We start from the raw sequence: 16,271 nt of genomic DNA, 5'->3' as shown, positions 1-16,271 counted from the left end.
CTGTCTACCTGAAGTACTTTCCCCCCATTTTTGTCAATCTCTAAGTCACTATTGATCTTTCAGTAATCAATTCAATGATAACTTCCTCTTTCCCACCACTCCCCAACCCCCATCCCAGTGCACTTAACTTTCCTTTTCTCTGCCTCTGCTGTACAATATACAGATGCCCAGGATAGCACCTGGGCATCTGTATATTGAGACTTTATTGTCTTTGTGAACACCTTGGTCTCCTCCTACTAAGATTTAAGATCTCTGTAGTTCGGGAACCTTGTCTTATATGGCTTTTTTTTCCTGCAGTTAGCCCAATATTTGGCTAACAGAAAATATTTACTAACAAATATGTATCTCTTTAATTAGTTAAATTCCTTGCCCTATCCCCAGACAACTTCTGATCCTTCCCAACAGTTATCATCTGGTGGTCTGTTGGGGTATCACCAATAACATTGCTACATCTTCATATTTTAAACATAAGCTGTGAATGAAAACCACTGTAAGAGAATACGCACTTAAAGATGGTACTCTGAGACAGGTTGTTGAAGGGGTACCTATTCATTTGTATAATGGTTGGACAGAATTATTTATAATTGACATCTAACATGCACATACGTAACCACCAACTGGATGTCCCTCCCAGTCAGGATCTCCTCCTACCCTAGCAAAGGTATATTCATCTCAGTTCTCCAGAGAAATAGAACTAAAGAGGCAGGGAAGAGATATTCTAGGTTTTTTTTAACAGGAAGACCTAATGGGGGTTGGGAAGAGTTCTGGGTTTTTGTTTGGTTGGTTGGTTTTTGTTTTTTTTTTGTTTTGTTTTGTTTTGTTTTTTTTTAGAGAGGTGGTTTTAGCTGAGATCTGAAAGAGAAGGAAAAGTACTCTAAGAAAGGAAGACAGGGGACAGAACTTTGCAGGCAAGTGCCGGTCTCTAAAATGGAAATGAAGAACTGAAGAAGCCCCATGGAGCCGGATCTCAGAGAGACAAGAGGAAATGGTAGCCCATGAAACTGAGGAGTAGACAAAAGCCCTGTCATGAGGGGCCTTGCAGGTTGTCTGAAGAATGTGAGGCCTCATGCATGCGAGAGCCTTAAGTTGGTGAGAGACATAATCAGATACCACCTTAAATGTTTTTTGCCATGAAACTCATAAAATGTTAAGTGCTCGAATTGTAAGGGTGAAGAATTTTTATGTATGTGTTTATTCATGGAACAGCTGCCCAATCAAGATGCTTCCAACACCTGGAAGGTTCTCACCTTCTCAGTCAGGACCCACCCCCTCCAAGGGCAGCCACTATTCCGACTTCTCCCAACAGAGACGATCTCTGCTTGTTTTTGAACTACAGTAATAACAATCATGCAGTTGTCTCTTTTGTGTTTGAATGCTTTACATAGTGCGTGGCCTGTGAGGTCCATCCATGTTGTCACTGGTAATTGTGGCCCATCCTTTTTGATCGCTCTGTAGCATTCCATTGTGTGAATATACCACACAATATCTGCCTTTTCAACTGATGCACATGACAAATGTCCCCCCCTTTTTTTGCTATTATAAATAAAACTGCCATGAGTCCTTATGTTCATGTCTTTTGATGGACAAAAGCACTCATTTCTGTAGAAGACAAGTTTCTAACAGATCCTTCTGCTGCTGCTGAGGCAGCGGATGATGGCAAAGAGAGTAGAATGGCATTTTCTCAGGTACCAGCTCCCTGGATGCATAGATTTTTACCAGATAACTTATTAAAGAATAGGCCCAGGGACGTCTGGGTGGCTCAGCCATTGAGCTCCAGCCTTTGGCCTGGCATGTGATACTGGAGTCGTGGGATCCAGTCCCACAATGGACTCCCTGCATGGACCCTGCTTCTCTCTCTGCCTGTGTCTCTGCCTCTCTCTCTGTGTGTCTCTCGTGAATAAATAAATAAAATCTTTAAAAAAAAAAAAAGGAGAGTCCCATTCAGAATATGTAAAATATCATACAAGTCAAAATATAGATTAAAAAATGAAAAGCAGACTTCCTTTTGGCTTCTAGCATTACTGTCATTACTATAGCTATTATTGTTTACAGGGAGCTGTAACATGGAGCTGATAATAATTGGAAGGACAATATGGTATGACGAGCTTTACTGACCTAGAGGTGGATTATGTCCCAAGAAACAGAAGCATTATCTCATGTTTGTGAAGCCCCCTCCCTCCACAATTGCTGGTGTGTGTGTGGTAGTGTGAGGGTGCGTGTGAATTTACTGTTTTCTCTCAAATGCTTTCTAAAGTAGTTCTCAAGGACCTTAGGTTCTTTGTGGCATCTCTGAACCATCCCTGCACCAGGGACAAAAAGAACACACATAACAGAAACTGCATTCTCCAAACTGAAGTTTTTTGTTTTTGTTTTTCCTGAACTGTGAATTTATTTGTATTTCTTAAAACTTTAAAATTAGCACATTTGGTTGTGTGTGTATAATGGGTTACCATTACAGAAGATAATACAGTCAGATGAAATTCATAATGTTTTTGTAGAAAAATTAAAAATCTTTATTCACAGTTAATGTTTAGTTGTTAGGACTGTGGGGGTTAAGATACAGTTATATAGTAATAAAGAGGCCGTGGACTGATTCCTCACATGTCAGGCTTTTGGATCACTATTTTGCATCATAATTCTACTATAAATCTATCTTTTCACTGTTCTGAATGTGCTATGCATTTTCATGAATAAACATTTGTTGAACACCTACAATATGCCAGATACTTTGCTAGTAGAGATATGAAGGTATGTCACTGATCAAAGGAATCGATAGTCTAGCAGACAGTCAAGTGAACCAGTGGGTGCCTCACTGCATTTAGGGCTTGGGCTAAATTGTGCCTGGGGTGTTCTAGTAGGACAGAGGAGGGGCATTTAAGTCAGAGCAGGTAGCCTTTGAGCTGACTTTTTAAGGATGACAGACATGTGCTAGGATGGGCATTCCAGGCGCAGAGATTAGGAAGCTCAAAGACACAGAGACAGGAAGTAGCTTGATGCAGTCAAGGAATAATTCATAGTTTAGTGTGGTTGGAACACATGGATAGCATGCTCAGTGGAGCTGGAGAGAAGGCTAGAGAGGCGGACAGGGGCCAGAGCTTAAAAGGCTGGACATGTAGAAAGGAGCATGGACTGAGGAGGAAGAGGCTCAGTTTCTCACCTCGTTCTCAGCTGGACTCTGTATGAGTCTTCAAGCATGTCACTGGTCATCAGTATGACCAGAGAACTGGGGAGACTTATTTCTAAACCATATACCCGAAACATCATTCTAGAAAATGTGAACAGATCTGTGCTGTGCTATGGAAAATGTTTGCTTTACTTAAATAATTAGGGGAAGATTGAAACCACATTTGTCTCTCTAAGATTTGCGGCAACATTAGCATAGTAAAAGTTTCCAAAATCCTCCAGTGAAGAAGCCACTTCAATTTTCTTTAACTCCACATTTTCCAAATTACTTGAACTTAGAGTCAATTTTCTGTAACATTCGTATTAGTATCATGCTGCAGAGCCCCATTTTGGCATACAATGGACAAGGTCTTAAAGGTCCAATCATCTTCATTCATTCATTAAATTCTTTTAAAGTGCAGAACCCAAGAGCTGGTCCTTATTCACCCTCTTTCTATGTTAGTCCTCTGGTGTATAAGAAACTTTAGTTATTTTTCATAGCAATGGCTTTTTTATTACATCTGCTATCTTGGGATATTTTTTTTCCTTTTCTCATTTTTCATGTCATGCCCAGACTTTATTACCTGGTAATAAGTTGCAAGAAATGAGAATTGAGTTGTTTCTAAACAAATATCAATCATTTGTGATATGTTTAGTAGAAATTATAATGAATGTAATCAGGGTTTTACTTATTATAAAGTCATTATATTCAACATTGGCAAATCCCAAAATTAATAACAAGTCAATACATCATTTGAGATGCCAAAGAGATCAAATAAATAAAAACAGAATTGACCTTGTTAGAAGTTTGATATTTTTAACATTTATCTGTCAGAGCCACTGAATTGGAAATTGTAATAAATTCTTGAAAAATGAGAACTTTTTTCCCCTGTAAAAATACCCATCATTTGGCAAACTACAGTGTCATTTTCCTTGAAGAGAATGTAGTGATTGATTATCCAGAGTGCTTCCATGACAAGGTAAACCAACCAAATAGCTGGAAAATTGTATGTAATCATATAGCATCACATAGGCTTTTTGTTGAGCACGATCATTAGAATTAAACTATGGCATTCTAATCATTCCCTGTAGGTACTTCCTATTTACCCCAAAACCTTTATCTCTGGGGAATGTTCCCATGTGCTTATATTTTCCCCTTCTTCTCCGACTGTCACAGGAATAAATACAGACCACACTGTACCCACCCAGCGAGATTGCAGAATGCAGAGATGCCCATGTCTAGCATCCCTCACATATGTGGCATTCGGAGAGGTTTATCTGTGTGTGCTGACATTATTAGTATTGTTTCTTTCAGTCAGAGCACTGTCCTGAAGGTCCTGAGATGTCATAAACCAGTGGGGGAGGGTAAGGTTGGGGGATGGACAAAGGAAATGAGGAATGTCAGTCTTGCTTTTGAGAAGTTGATAATATAACCAGGAAGAGCAAACACACCCGAGACCCTTTAGACATCTTTGACTCTGTGTCAAAGCACCAGCACACCAATTGAATCCCAGAGTGATGAAGGCCAGTGGAGGAGCCACCAAATTATCCTTGGTTATTAGAAGACTACATGGAGTCATAAGAAAGGAAGAGGTTACCCAAACCTGCCTAGAGGTAATTAATCAATAGAAAGAACCAGGCCCTTTCTCTCCATAAACCTAAGCAATCTCCCTGTGCTCCTCTTCCCTACAGTGTCTTAGACTTTAAGGGGGGCTTTGTTACGGTGGCTGAACTCCACTCTCCCGTATTAATTGCCGTCTGCATGTTACAGGATATCCTGTGTTCTGAATCAGGATGAGGATTTTAGATTCTTCCGAGCTGCGTGGGGACATGGAGCTGAGCAGAATCAATTCCTGTCACTCACACACAAATACAGAGGAGCGGGATTATGGATTAGGGGAAGCTGCAGTGCTTTATTCTTAAAATCGATACAGAAAAGGAGGTTGAACTTGGGATTCCATAGAGACTGTAATTTGGTTTCCTGTGAGGTTTACCTTATGGAGTATAACTGTTCCTTCCTTTTCACCGTTTGATTATTTTACTTTGGGACAGGGCAGGTGGTGGGAGAACAGGAAGGAAGATAAAAACCTCCACAGCCAGATCATCTTGAATAAGCACCCATGCATGAACTCCTGACTCACCTGATCCTCCATTGTGTTGAGAAAAGCTGTACACTTTTATCCTTTTTCTTTTTTTAAGATTGTATTTATTTATTCATAAGAGACACAGAGACACAGGCAGAGGGAGAAGCAGGCTCCTCGCAGGGAACCTGATTCAGGACTCAATCCCAGAACCCCAGGATCATGACCTGAGCCAAAGGCAGACGGTCAACTGCTGAGCCACCCAGGTGTCCCTGTTTTTCTTTTTAGAAGAAAAACAATTAAGCAAGATCCTGTACCCCCATAGTCTGCATTTAAGCAGAATAAAAGGCCTTTGGTTTTTTTCCCCCCAGGTCACTGTCAGAGTAGAAAAAAATATATTTTTAATTTTTAATTTTATGGACAAGTCTACACAGCTTATGTAATTCTATGTAAATAAATATATCTTCGACAAAGCAGTTATTGATCAAAGATTCCCAAGATGCTGGGCGTGTGATTAATATTTACTCCAGTGTAATTCTGCTCCTTTTAAAAGAGACAGGAACTCATGGTTTAAACAACTCAGTCTTTTCTTAATCCAAGATTTAGAGTTGATTGAGTATGCCTCTCCATAGATAGAACCCTGATCTGCTGCACAGAACTGTCAGTCTCTAGCTGCAAGATGGGCTTATTATTGTTTCCCCAGGATGTTTCTCTAATTCCGTTTTTAAAATATGTCTGAGTCTCTGTGGACAGAGCTTCTGTGGCGGCAGCAACAACAGGAACTGCTCTGATCTAAGGAGAAAATGATGGGGCCTACCGGCAGAGGAACTCTGGGCTAGCTCCGAGGCAGAGTGCTGTAGTTAAAAGAGTGAAGCCTGCAGCCCTTACTCGGCTCCCTTGCTCTCCTCAACCCATTTCTTCATCTTTAAACTGGGGGTGACTGGGGGATTCACCTGGTAGGCACACTGAGAGGATTAGATGAGCTGAAGTATGTAGAGTGCCTAGCCCTGGACTTGGCACTTGCAAGAAACAGTAAGCGTTCATGATTACCATGATTAATGTGAGTCTCAAATAAGATAGCATCTGCTGTGTATGTGAAAACATTCCACAAGCTGTAAGGCTCAATACAAATGTTAGCTGTTGTTCAGAATAGGTTGATAGTTTTGAAACTTTTAAAACAGATCACAGGGTACCTTTTCTTTGTGCTGCCTTTTGTAGGTCCCTAACCTCAAGGTAGAGCCCCAGAGACGATAAAGCAGTCTCCAACTGAATGTACATTATCTTCCTTAAAAGCTGTAGCCCGATGTTGTGGATGCTGATAATTCTGTGGAGCCAGTCTGCAAATCCCTGTCCCATGTCCTTCTGCAGAGAGTACTTTCTCAGGTCTTTGGAAGACCAGCATTATGTAAGATACTTACTTGGCTGTTTTTAATCAATGTTTGAAAGTGTTGCATCCTCCCAGGAAAGCTCACATCTTAAATGATCGCGTCCTTTCAGTTGTCCTTCCTTGTCCTACACATGACTTGAATTAAAACAAACAAACAAAAACACAACGCATGAATTTCTGTGTCCTCTTGCAGAGCACGATCATTGTGGAGAAGACAGTGCAAGACCTCATGAACTTGATGCATGACCTGAGTGCATATTCGGATCAGTTCCTCAACATGGTGTGTGTGAAGCTCCAGGAGTACAAGGACACCTGCACCACCGCCTGCAGGTACAGCTTGGGTTGGGAACCTGACAGCTGCCCTGCTTGGCGATCCTGCTTTCAGAGCCTACCTTTTCCACCATTTTAGAAAAGGACCAGTTTTGCTTTAGTCAAGGGGCCTGATGAGAGCACCTGCCACCTAAATAGTCTCCTGAATACGTGTGTAATAGGTGTGAACCTATGGAGGGAATGTGAGGGACCGAGGGACAGAGCCCCTCAGGACTGCTATTGTGTGGCATAGACAAGGTGTCAGCCTTGATTTTCATGAAAATCTAAAATTGTGAGATTTGTCTTACTTCGAGGAAATGCCAGATCATGATTAGTCCACCTTGTAATCCTAAAAGATCTTTAAAGTAAGCCACTTTCAAACTCTTCGTATCCCTTAATAATCTAGAATAAGATTTCTTTTTAGTTCTTAAAATGTATTTATCCTGATGCTTATTAATCCATAACCTTCCTACTGTCGTGACAGGACAGCTACACCTGTTTCCAGCATCAGCAGAAATGAAAAACCATTGTTATGAGCTTGAAAACCTTTAGTTTTCCCTCTAATTTCTTTTCTCTGGGCTCAGAAATCTCACTGAGCTGTGGAAAAGATTGTAGCACTCCTGGTAAGAAGCTAATAATAGGAACAAATTATGGTCTGGTTGACAAGACCTGATACAATTAGGGAAGAAAAGAATATATGATAAAATACTAAATTTTATGCAATGTATGTAATTAAGGAGAGGTAGGAAAGCACAGTCCATCATCAGGACATGTACTGTACGATATGGGACAAAAGAGCAGAAGGAATGAAAGATGAGAGAAAACCAGAAGGGGAGCCTGGAGTCAGAATTCACAGGTGAGATGTGTGCTGGGTGTTATAACAACAGATGGGATGTAGGGAGGCGGACAGAAGGAAGGACATTGCAGGGACGCAGTAGAAACACCAGCATAGTGGCCTTGTAGTTCAGCAAAACTATTACTTTCCTTGTGTAGGACCCAGTGCTAGACACGGTGCTGCTTGTTATATTCTATGAGTGCGTTTGTCGGGGATTTATTGAGCATTTCCCAGATCCAAGACAACTGTGAGTGTGTGTGGATAAAAAGTCAGTCAGTCACAGAGGATACTGTCAATGAGTTTGCCTTCTTGGTAGAGGATAGAAAGGGAAATCAGAGACAAAGACATGTATGTCCACAGTGTTAACTTGTGAAAGAAAATATGATAAGACACGTAGACACGCTGTGCGGGGGAGAAACAACTTAAGCACAGGAGCGACTCGGTGAAGGGTAGGAAGTAGGCCTTGTGAGGACTGAGGCAGGATTCAGGCTACAGGAGCTGAAGGAAGGAACCAGAGCAGCGTCAAGGTGGGAGGGGTAGGAAAAGAAAATAAATGATGGATGTTTGGGTTTGGGAAAGGAAGGCTGAGCCAAAATGGAGGATTTTGAATGCCAGGCTCGAGATACTTGGCCTTGTCAGATTAGGTAGTGGGAACCCACCGAGGGTGCATGAATGGGGAGTACCAGGCCCACACCTGAGCTTTGTGTGAGATGGACTCGAAAGACAAAGGGGGCAGTGGGGGAGAGGCAGCAATTTCCTGAATTGAAGGAGAGGCCAGTGGGGAAGGGACAGACCCAGAGACACTAGGAGACAAATATGTAGGACGTGGCCACTGGTTGGCTGTAGGGATGTAAGGAGATATACGAAGAAGTACCAGTTGAAATTAGCCTTATCTTTTCCTATGCTTATTTGTAGAGAATTTTTTTTAACTTGAATTCCAGATCTCACATTTACCCATTAATGTTATTTTTAGCTGATCATTTCAGTCTTTTGAAATATTTTTGAATTCTCATTCTGTCATCAGAAAAATCTTAGCTCTTCCCCAAAGTCCTTGTCATTCTTGATTTTATAAGCAATCTTTTCATTTCTTTATGTATGTCATTTGAAAAGAAATGTTCAACAGGACAGGGCTATGTTGAGAATTTGGGGGGCCATACCTCTCAAGACCTCCTTTGAGACTCTCATGTGTATATTACTGAGTATTTGAGGAGTTCGTGGGGGTTTTCTAAATGAGAATCCAGAAGGTACCTCAAGAGCAGTACCTCTGAAGCCTACCTTTGCTACCTATTGGTTTTATGACCTTGAACAGTTACTCAACCTTCTCGTGCCTTAATTTTCTCATCTGCAAAAAGGGATAATAATAGATCTTCTGTCATAGGGTTATTTTGAAAATATTAGTCTTTCAGAATTGTTTTTAGCACAATAGTAAGCTTCTCCCCAAAATGATTATCTGCGATTCTGATGACAAAGATCACCCTCACCACTGTTGATGATAGCACCTCCTGTATTTTATCATCTGCCCCCATAGGAGACATGTTAGATTTCTTGCTGGTGTCCTGCTAGTCCTAATCTTTATAATGCCAACTCCCCCTCCCTCAGGCCACCCCAGGACGAGCATGTACAGGTACATGTCCTCTCATTTCCACGGTACTAGGTATCCTTCCATTTTCAAGATCCCCTGCTCCTGACTCTGCTGAACCTTTGGTAAGAACTCTTATCTCGGACAACTTACCAATTACCCTTTGAAAGCCAGACTCTTGACCTTGAGCCAAATTTACCATTTCTTCCATCAAGTCACTGAGCTCCTCCCAAGTTAGGATAGGAACAAAGGCATGTGACTTGTGCATCGTGAGGTCTTTCTGGCTCTCCGTGAGGACCACTTCCTAATTGTTCACAAACCATGTTTAATAATCTGTCCTAGAATTTTGCCTAGAGCTCCAAACTCACCCCATTTTTGGCATTGACTTTCTTTTCTTCCATGAACATCCTTGCTCTCATTTTTCACTGTTTGCCAGGATACCTCTAAGATTATCATGAATGGTTCTGTGATTCTCTGCTTTGAATTCTTTCTGTGCCCAAGGTCCTTTCCTAAAAGTATTAAACCTGTCAGAATATTATTCAATTGCAGTAACTGTTGACACAGTTGGTTACTCCATCCTTAAAACAATATATTGTTTTCTAGAATTTCATTCATTCAACAAATATTTATTGAGTATTTACGTAAGAGTTTATAGATACGGCAATGAACCAAAAGATAAGATACTGCTCTTTTTTAAAAATTTTTATTTATTTATGATAGTCACACAGAGAGAGAGAGAGAGAGGCAGAGACACAGGCAGAGAGAGAAGCAGGCTCCATGCACCAGGAGCCCGACGTGGGATTCAATCCCGGGTCTCCAGGATCGCGCCCTGGGCCAAAGGCAGGCGCTAAACCGCTGTGCCACCCAGGGATCCCTAAGATACTGCTCTTATGGGGGTTTATGTTCTGTTGAAGGTGGAAGAGAGGAGACAGACAATAAATAGAATGCATAAATACCAAGAATTTTAAAATAGTGAGTCCTGGGTGAGGGAGTGCAGAGGGGGAATGGAATAGGACAAATAGACACTGGAGTGTAGGAGAAGGAGCCTGCCATTTTAAATAGGGTGCTCCAGAGGGCCCACTCAAGTTGAGGTTTGAGAAGAGACTCAAAGAAATTTTGGGAGCTAAAATATCTGGAAAGAGTGCCCTGGCAAAAGGCAAAGGCCCTAAGTCAGGACTCGGCATCACACTTTTCAGGAGCCTCAGCAGGGGGGCCAGTGTGGTTGGGGTAAAGTAAGCAAAGAGGGTGTTGGGAGGATGCCCAAAAATGAACAGAGGGCCAGACCATGCGGGGCCTTGTACGCCACTGTAGGGACGCTGACCTCTACTCTGAGGGAAATGGGGAGGCACTGCAGGAATTGTGCGTAGGGGCAGCATGATGTGACTCGCATTGTAAGACACCAGCATTGAGAGTGAGCTGGAAGGGAATGAGGGTGGAAGCAGGGAGTACAGGTGAGGGCTGTTGTGGCAATCCGGGTAGGAGATGAACACTGCTCATACTGGGTGGTAAGCAGCAGAGATGGCGAGGACTGGTGAATTCTGGATATATTTGGAAGGGCCAGCCTGCAGAATTCCCTACCTGATTAGTTAGAGAGTGGGAGAGAAAGAAAGGTGTCCATGATGCCTAGGATTTTTTTTTTTATTATTTGAATGATGAAGAGATGGAGCTGCCAACAATTGAGATGAAGGATTTAAATTTGGGGTGTCTCTGAGGCATCCCCATGGAGAGAGGGAACAGGCACCCAATGGAGAGGGGTCTGGCCATCGACATAGAAACACTATATATAGATGGTATTTAAAACCATGGACAAGATGACACCTCCCCCCCCCCCCCCCAGGGGTAAGGGTAAACATGGCAGAGAAGAGACTGGGGACTTGAAGAAGTTTGCAAGAGAAGAAACCAGCAAAGGCCACTGAGAAGCAGCAGTTAGTGAAGGAGGAGGCAAATGTAGAGCGTGGGGTCCCTGAAACCAAGTAGGGGGTGGAGGGGCGATCGGTGTTGGGTCCGCACACGGACCAAGCAGTGACGGAGTGACGGCAGTGGCTTCTGCAGCCCAGTAAGAGCAAAACCCTGATGGGCCTGGGCTTAAGAAGGAACCTGAGAGTGGGGGGACCTGTAAGTATAGGTGAAACCCCTACAGAGAGTTTTGCTGCCAAGGGGAACAGAGAGATGAGGTGGTGCTAGCTGGAGAGTTGAGGTCACACGAAGGGTGTTTTGTCATTTGACAGCTCATTTTATTTATTTATTTTTATTTTATTTTATTTTTTATTGGTGTTCAATTTACTAACATACAGAATAACCCCCAGTGCCCGTCACCCATTCACTCCCACCCCCCGCCCTCCTCCCCTTCTACCACCCCTAGTTCGTTCATTTTAAAAAGAAGAGATGGCACGTTTGTATTTGAAGAGCATCATTTAAGAGAAAGGGAAGATGCTTGACGTAGGAAGGAGAGGGGCAAATGGCTAAAATTCTGGTTTTGGCCAGTGAGTTGGAGCGGGGTGTAACACCACAAGTGGAGTAACAGGCTTTGGACAGGAACCTGGATAGTTTTGTTTGCTGTGGGCTGTCCTTCTTCTAGGGACTGAATTATTTCTTTGTCTTTCGTGTTTTGCCATTTGGTCCAGACAGTACAACTGTATTCCCACTATATTACTTTCCCTTGGAACATGGCTGTTGCTTTTGGTTTGGCATCAAGAGTATCCTGAGTTCTTCCCCCAGGAGTCTGTACCACTGTGGTATCCCTCCTGGCCAAATTGTCTGGAATGGTGTCCACTGACTGGTGCCCATTATCAGATCATTTCATTTGAGACACAAAGTAATATCTGTAGTGATCCACCACAGTTGCTGAATTATAGGCCAGGGATGAATTATCTCACGGATGGGGAAAGTAATTCTGTGAAGTTTTGAAAGGGAAAAAATAGAAAATCGTTTATATGGCTGCTATAAAACAACACATACTCTCCTTCCCGCGCATGTGTGCGCGCACACACACACACACACACATACCCATCCATATATAACCCCATGGTGCCTGTTGCTTATTACTTAATCCAGTTTTTCCAGCCAGAGAGAAAGTGTTTTCTTATTGTATGACTCTGAAGATGGCAAAGCGTCCTCACTTCCTCTCTTCCCATTTAGTGCCCTCCCCCGGATTGGCACCTGCTGAGGAGTAATTAGGGCAGTCCTAATTTGGACAGCCAAATCCTGATTACAGTGAGAGGAAAAACAGGAAATGTTCTAGTTCTGCTGCCAGCAAATGACTGACTTAAATAGAAAGCCATATACAATTCAAATGATCCAAAATGATATAACACTGGGGAAGGAGGAAGGGAGCAGGGAAACATCGCGATCAGATTCTTTCTCAGCAGATATCTCTTACTGCAGTGATCGAATCCACAAGCCCACAATGCCCTCTGCTGAGAGCTGGCTTGTTTTCTAAGTTTACCATGAGACCCTGAGCATCCCCTGGGAGTCGAGAGATCTGAGGGAAGGTCAGCAACATCTCCCCTTTCTGTGAGCACCTCACGCTGGAGAGAAAGACCGTGCCGTCCAATGATGTCATGTTACATGCTTTGGATAAAGAGAGGTTTCCTAAAAGGGTAATGAGGACTAGAAGTCTTTTCCTTAATTAGTCACACCCCTTGGGGCTCAGAGGAAAACTCAGCTGTGGATTCTCCCTGGCGCTGCATTAGCAATCAGACACTCGGTCCATTAGTCTGCTACTTCCACTCTGAGTGCTTCTCGCCTCCTGCTCCCCCTCTTTGTCCTGGGGTACTACCAGCAGCTTAGGTGCCCCCAAATAGTTATTAAAAGATTGGAAATCAGTTTTTTTAAAAGTTTCTGCCTGTTCCAATTCAGCATCAGTTTATTATTATTATTATTATTATTATTATTATTATTATTGACCTTTCTGCATTGGGTGGGCCTGGTGGAAAATACAAATAAAACATCTTCTAGTCTTTGCGGCTCAACTGATAGAAAACACAAGCATGTTTTTATTAGAGAAAATATAACCACCCTCAGGGTTTACAGAGGACTGAAAACTCATGCCAAAGCAGGAAGAAAGAATGATGTGGAGATACACTTGCAATCCCTGGTGGCAGAAACCAGGTCTGGCCCCAGGCTGGGCAACTCGTTGGCCCTCAGTATGTTTGCTGAATGAATAAGGAAATTCCTAATGGACTGAACAGGATGAGCAAGCAATGGGGGAGGGGGGGGAGGGGGGCGGGGCATGGGTGGATGTGATGTGTTGGGGAGAGGCTGAGAAATCAAAATTGGTAGGAATGGGCAGAAAAAGGAGTTCTGAAAATTTCCTATATTAAGTAATACTATCATAGGTTTTGGTAGGAAGGATGACCTACCTTCTCCATGATCCTGGACCCATTGTGTTAAATAGCAGAAACAAGGGACCAGGGCCTGTGATGGGTCTTGAAACCCTAAGGTTTCCTGTGTAGCCAGGGGCTAGGGTCCTGCAGGAATGAGAGCCTGGTCAAGCTTTCCTTGCCAAGTTCATAACCCAGCTAAAGTGCATGTGCCAGAAGCTAAGTCTGTCTGGCTCTAAAGCCCAAATAGGCAATGGAATTAAAGAGGAAAAGTTGGAAAACCTAAAACCTAAACTAACTTTTTTTTTTAGATTTATTTATTTGAGAAAGAGCAAGTGGCGGAAAAGGCAGAGGGAGGAGGGAGAGAATCTTTTTTGTTTTTTTTTTTTTAAAGATTTTATTTATTTATTCATGAGAGACACAGAGAGAGAGAGGCAGAGACACAAGAGGAGGGAGAAGCAGGCTCCATGCAGGGAGCCTGATGTGGGACTCGATCCCAGGTCTCCAGGATCACGCCCTGGGCTGAAAAGGCAGGTGCTAAACCTCCGGGAATCCCCAGGAGAGAGAGAATCTTAAGCAGACTCCCCATTCAGTATGGAACCTGACACAGGGCTGGATCCCAGGACCCTGAGATCACAACCTGAGTCAAACCAAGAGTCAGACAGTCAACCAGCTGCGCTACCCGGGTGCCCCTAAACTAACTTTGAATCTCGGAAGAGCCAAGAAGGGACACCTTGATGGTGCATTTGGTTGAGCATCCAACTCTTGGTTTCAGCTCAGGTCGTGATCTCGGAGTCCTCCCTCTCTCCCACCCCTTCGGACTCTGTGCTCAGTGCAGAGTCTGCTTGAGGTTCTCTCACCCTCTACCCCTCTCCCCACTCATGTGTGCATGATCTCTCTCAAATAAATAAATAAATAAATAAATAAATAAATAAATAAATAAAATCTTAAAAAAAAAAATCAGAAAAAGGCCACAGAAACTCTGTAAGCTCCATGCCAGCTTGGCTTCTGGTTGCCTTTTGAACTATGTTCTATCTGTTACCCCCTTGGCTTACATGGCACTGATACATTCATTTTTATTAAATATTGACAAGATACAAAAGAACACTTATAAAATATGTACATTGTCTGGTTCATGAGAGCACTTAGTGAATGAGAGCTTTTATTTGCTCCCGTAATTTATTTTGCATAACTCTATTCTGTCATCCCATCATATCACAATTTAAATTTTTTTTCATATGTACGAACTATCTGATCAGTTAGTGGTTTACATGGCTTTCTCTCTTAAAGACATTGTTTTTCAACTGTGGATTCACATTGGACTTATTTGGGGAGACTTCAAAGCATCCATACTGGATTTCCCATATCGGCCCCCTGAGCATTTGGGCCTGGGCAAGAGTAGTTTAAAGTGTCCCAAAAGTGATTCTTGTGGGTGTTGCTGATCTAAACTTTGAAAATCTAGGAGGAAATTCATAGGTCTTCTCACACATAGTTATATCCAACTTTTAGCACAATGTGTGTACAGAGACCTTTGCCACATGTTTACTGATCAAATGAGTAACTTCCCTCTGCCTTTGGAGATGCTGCCCACGCAGCCAGGTGTCCCTCAGATTCCATAGCAAGCAGCCAGTCTTCATTTCTCCCATGCAACTTAGCCAACCACGATCAGATAAGAGTCTCTTGCGGTAGCTTGTGACAAAGTACTAACAGCCTGGACTGGAAAGCACTCAGCCACTGTGCAAAGCACTGTCAGTCATTAATTCATCCTGTCAGCCACGACCATCTTGAAGTCTGAAGACAAGACTTCCTGTGACCTCACCAATAAGAAAATGGAGGTTCAGAAAGATCCAGAACCTGGATAAGGGCACAGGGCACAGGGCGGGTTGTAGGTACGCTCTAAGCCAGGTGTGTCTAGCTCTAAAGCCCAGAGAAGAGGCAGTGGAATTAAAGAGGAAACAGGGAACCTGAGAAATGTTGCAAATGGTTCAGAGACATTCTAATAGGAGCACAGACTCCAGAGCAGTTGGTATAGGCTCACTTCCGGCTCTGTCCTCCTCAGGCCACTTGATCCTAAGCAGGCCTTAGTATCTCATCTATAAGATGGGAAGAATCACCGTGCCTAGCACACAGGATTATTAGCAGGATTGCAAGAGTTAATACGTGTACAATGTTGAGAACAGTGCCTAGTCCATAGTAAATGCTGTCAGGTGATGGTTACTGCTGCTGGTGTTTATTGTTTATTTTTAAATTAATTCATTGATAATGTCATTCACTAATAAGATGGCAAAAGAAACATTTCTGTATAACATCTGTTATTTCCCTGGTGCTTTGTGCTTCACTACTATCGCTCATTGACCCGTTACTTTATTTATTCCACAGTTATTTATGAAGCACTTCTGAAGCCAGCATTATTCTAGATCTAAGAGCATAGAAGCGAATAAACTAGGCAGGGTCCTGCCTTCATGGATTTTACACTCTACTGAAGAACACAGAATATAATCAAGTAATAATAAATTTCTCAGAAATAAGGATGATGTGATTTTTTAAAAAAGAAAGAAAGATGCAAGCGGAGAGGGAAGAACTCAGAGAGGATCTG

At 42.6% G+C, this 16,271-nt stretch overlaps 1 protein-coding gene across 3 annotated transcripts in view; it reads left to right on the top strand.

Moving 5' to 3' along the window:
• The window catches only part of EXOC4 (exocyst complex component 4), a 744,112-nt gene that overhangs the window by 584,238 nt on the left and 143,603 nt on the right, over positions 1–16,271 (top strand). For all 3 annotated transcript variants that reach the window (XM_038556467.1, XM_038556468.1, XM_038556469.1), the window contains exon 12: positions 6,824–6,960. In XM_038556467.1, coding sequence (XP_038412395.1) covers positions 6,824–6,960 — 137 coding nt within the window. The remainder of the gene's footprint in view (positions 1–6,823; positions 6,961–16,271) is intronic.

This window comes from Canis lupus, chromosome 14, assembly GCF_011100685.1.
Source record: "Canis lupus familiaris isolate Mischka breed German Shepherd chromosome 14, alternate assembly UU_Cfam_GSD_1.0, whole genome shotgun sequence".
In the NCBI taxonomy this organism is placed as follows: Eukaryota; Metazoa; Chordata; class Mammalia; order Carnivora; family Canidae; genus Canis; species Canis lupus.
This window is presented reverse-complemented; position numbering and strand designations above follow the sequence as displayed.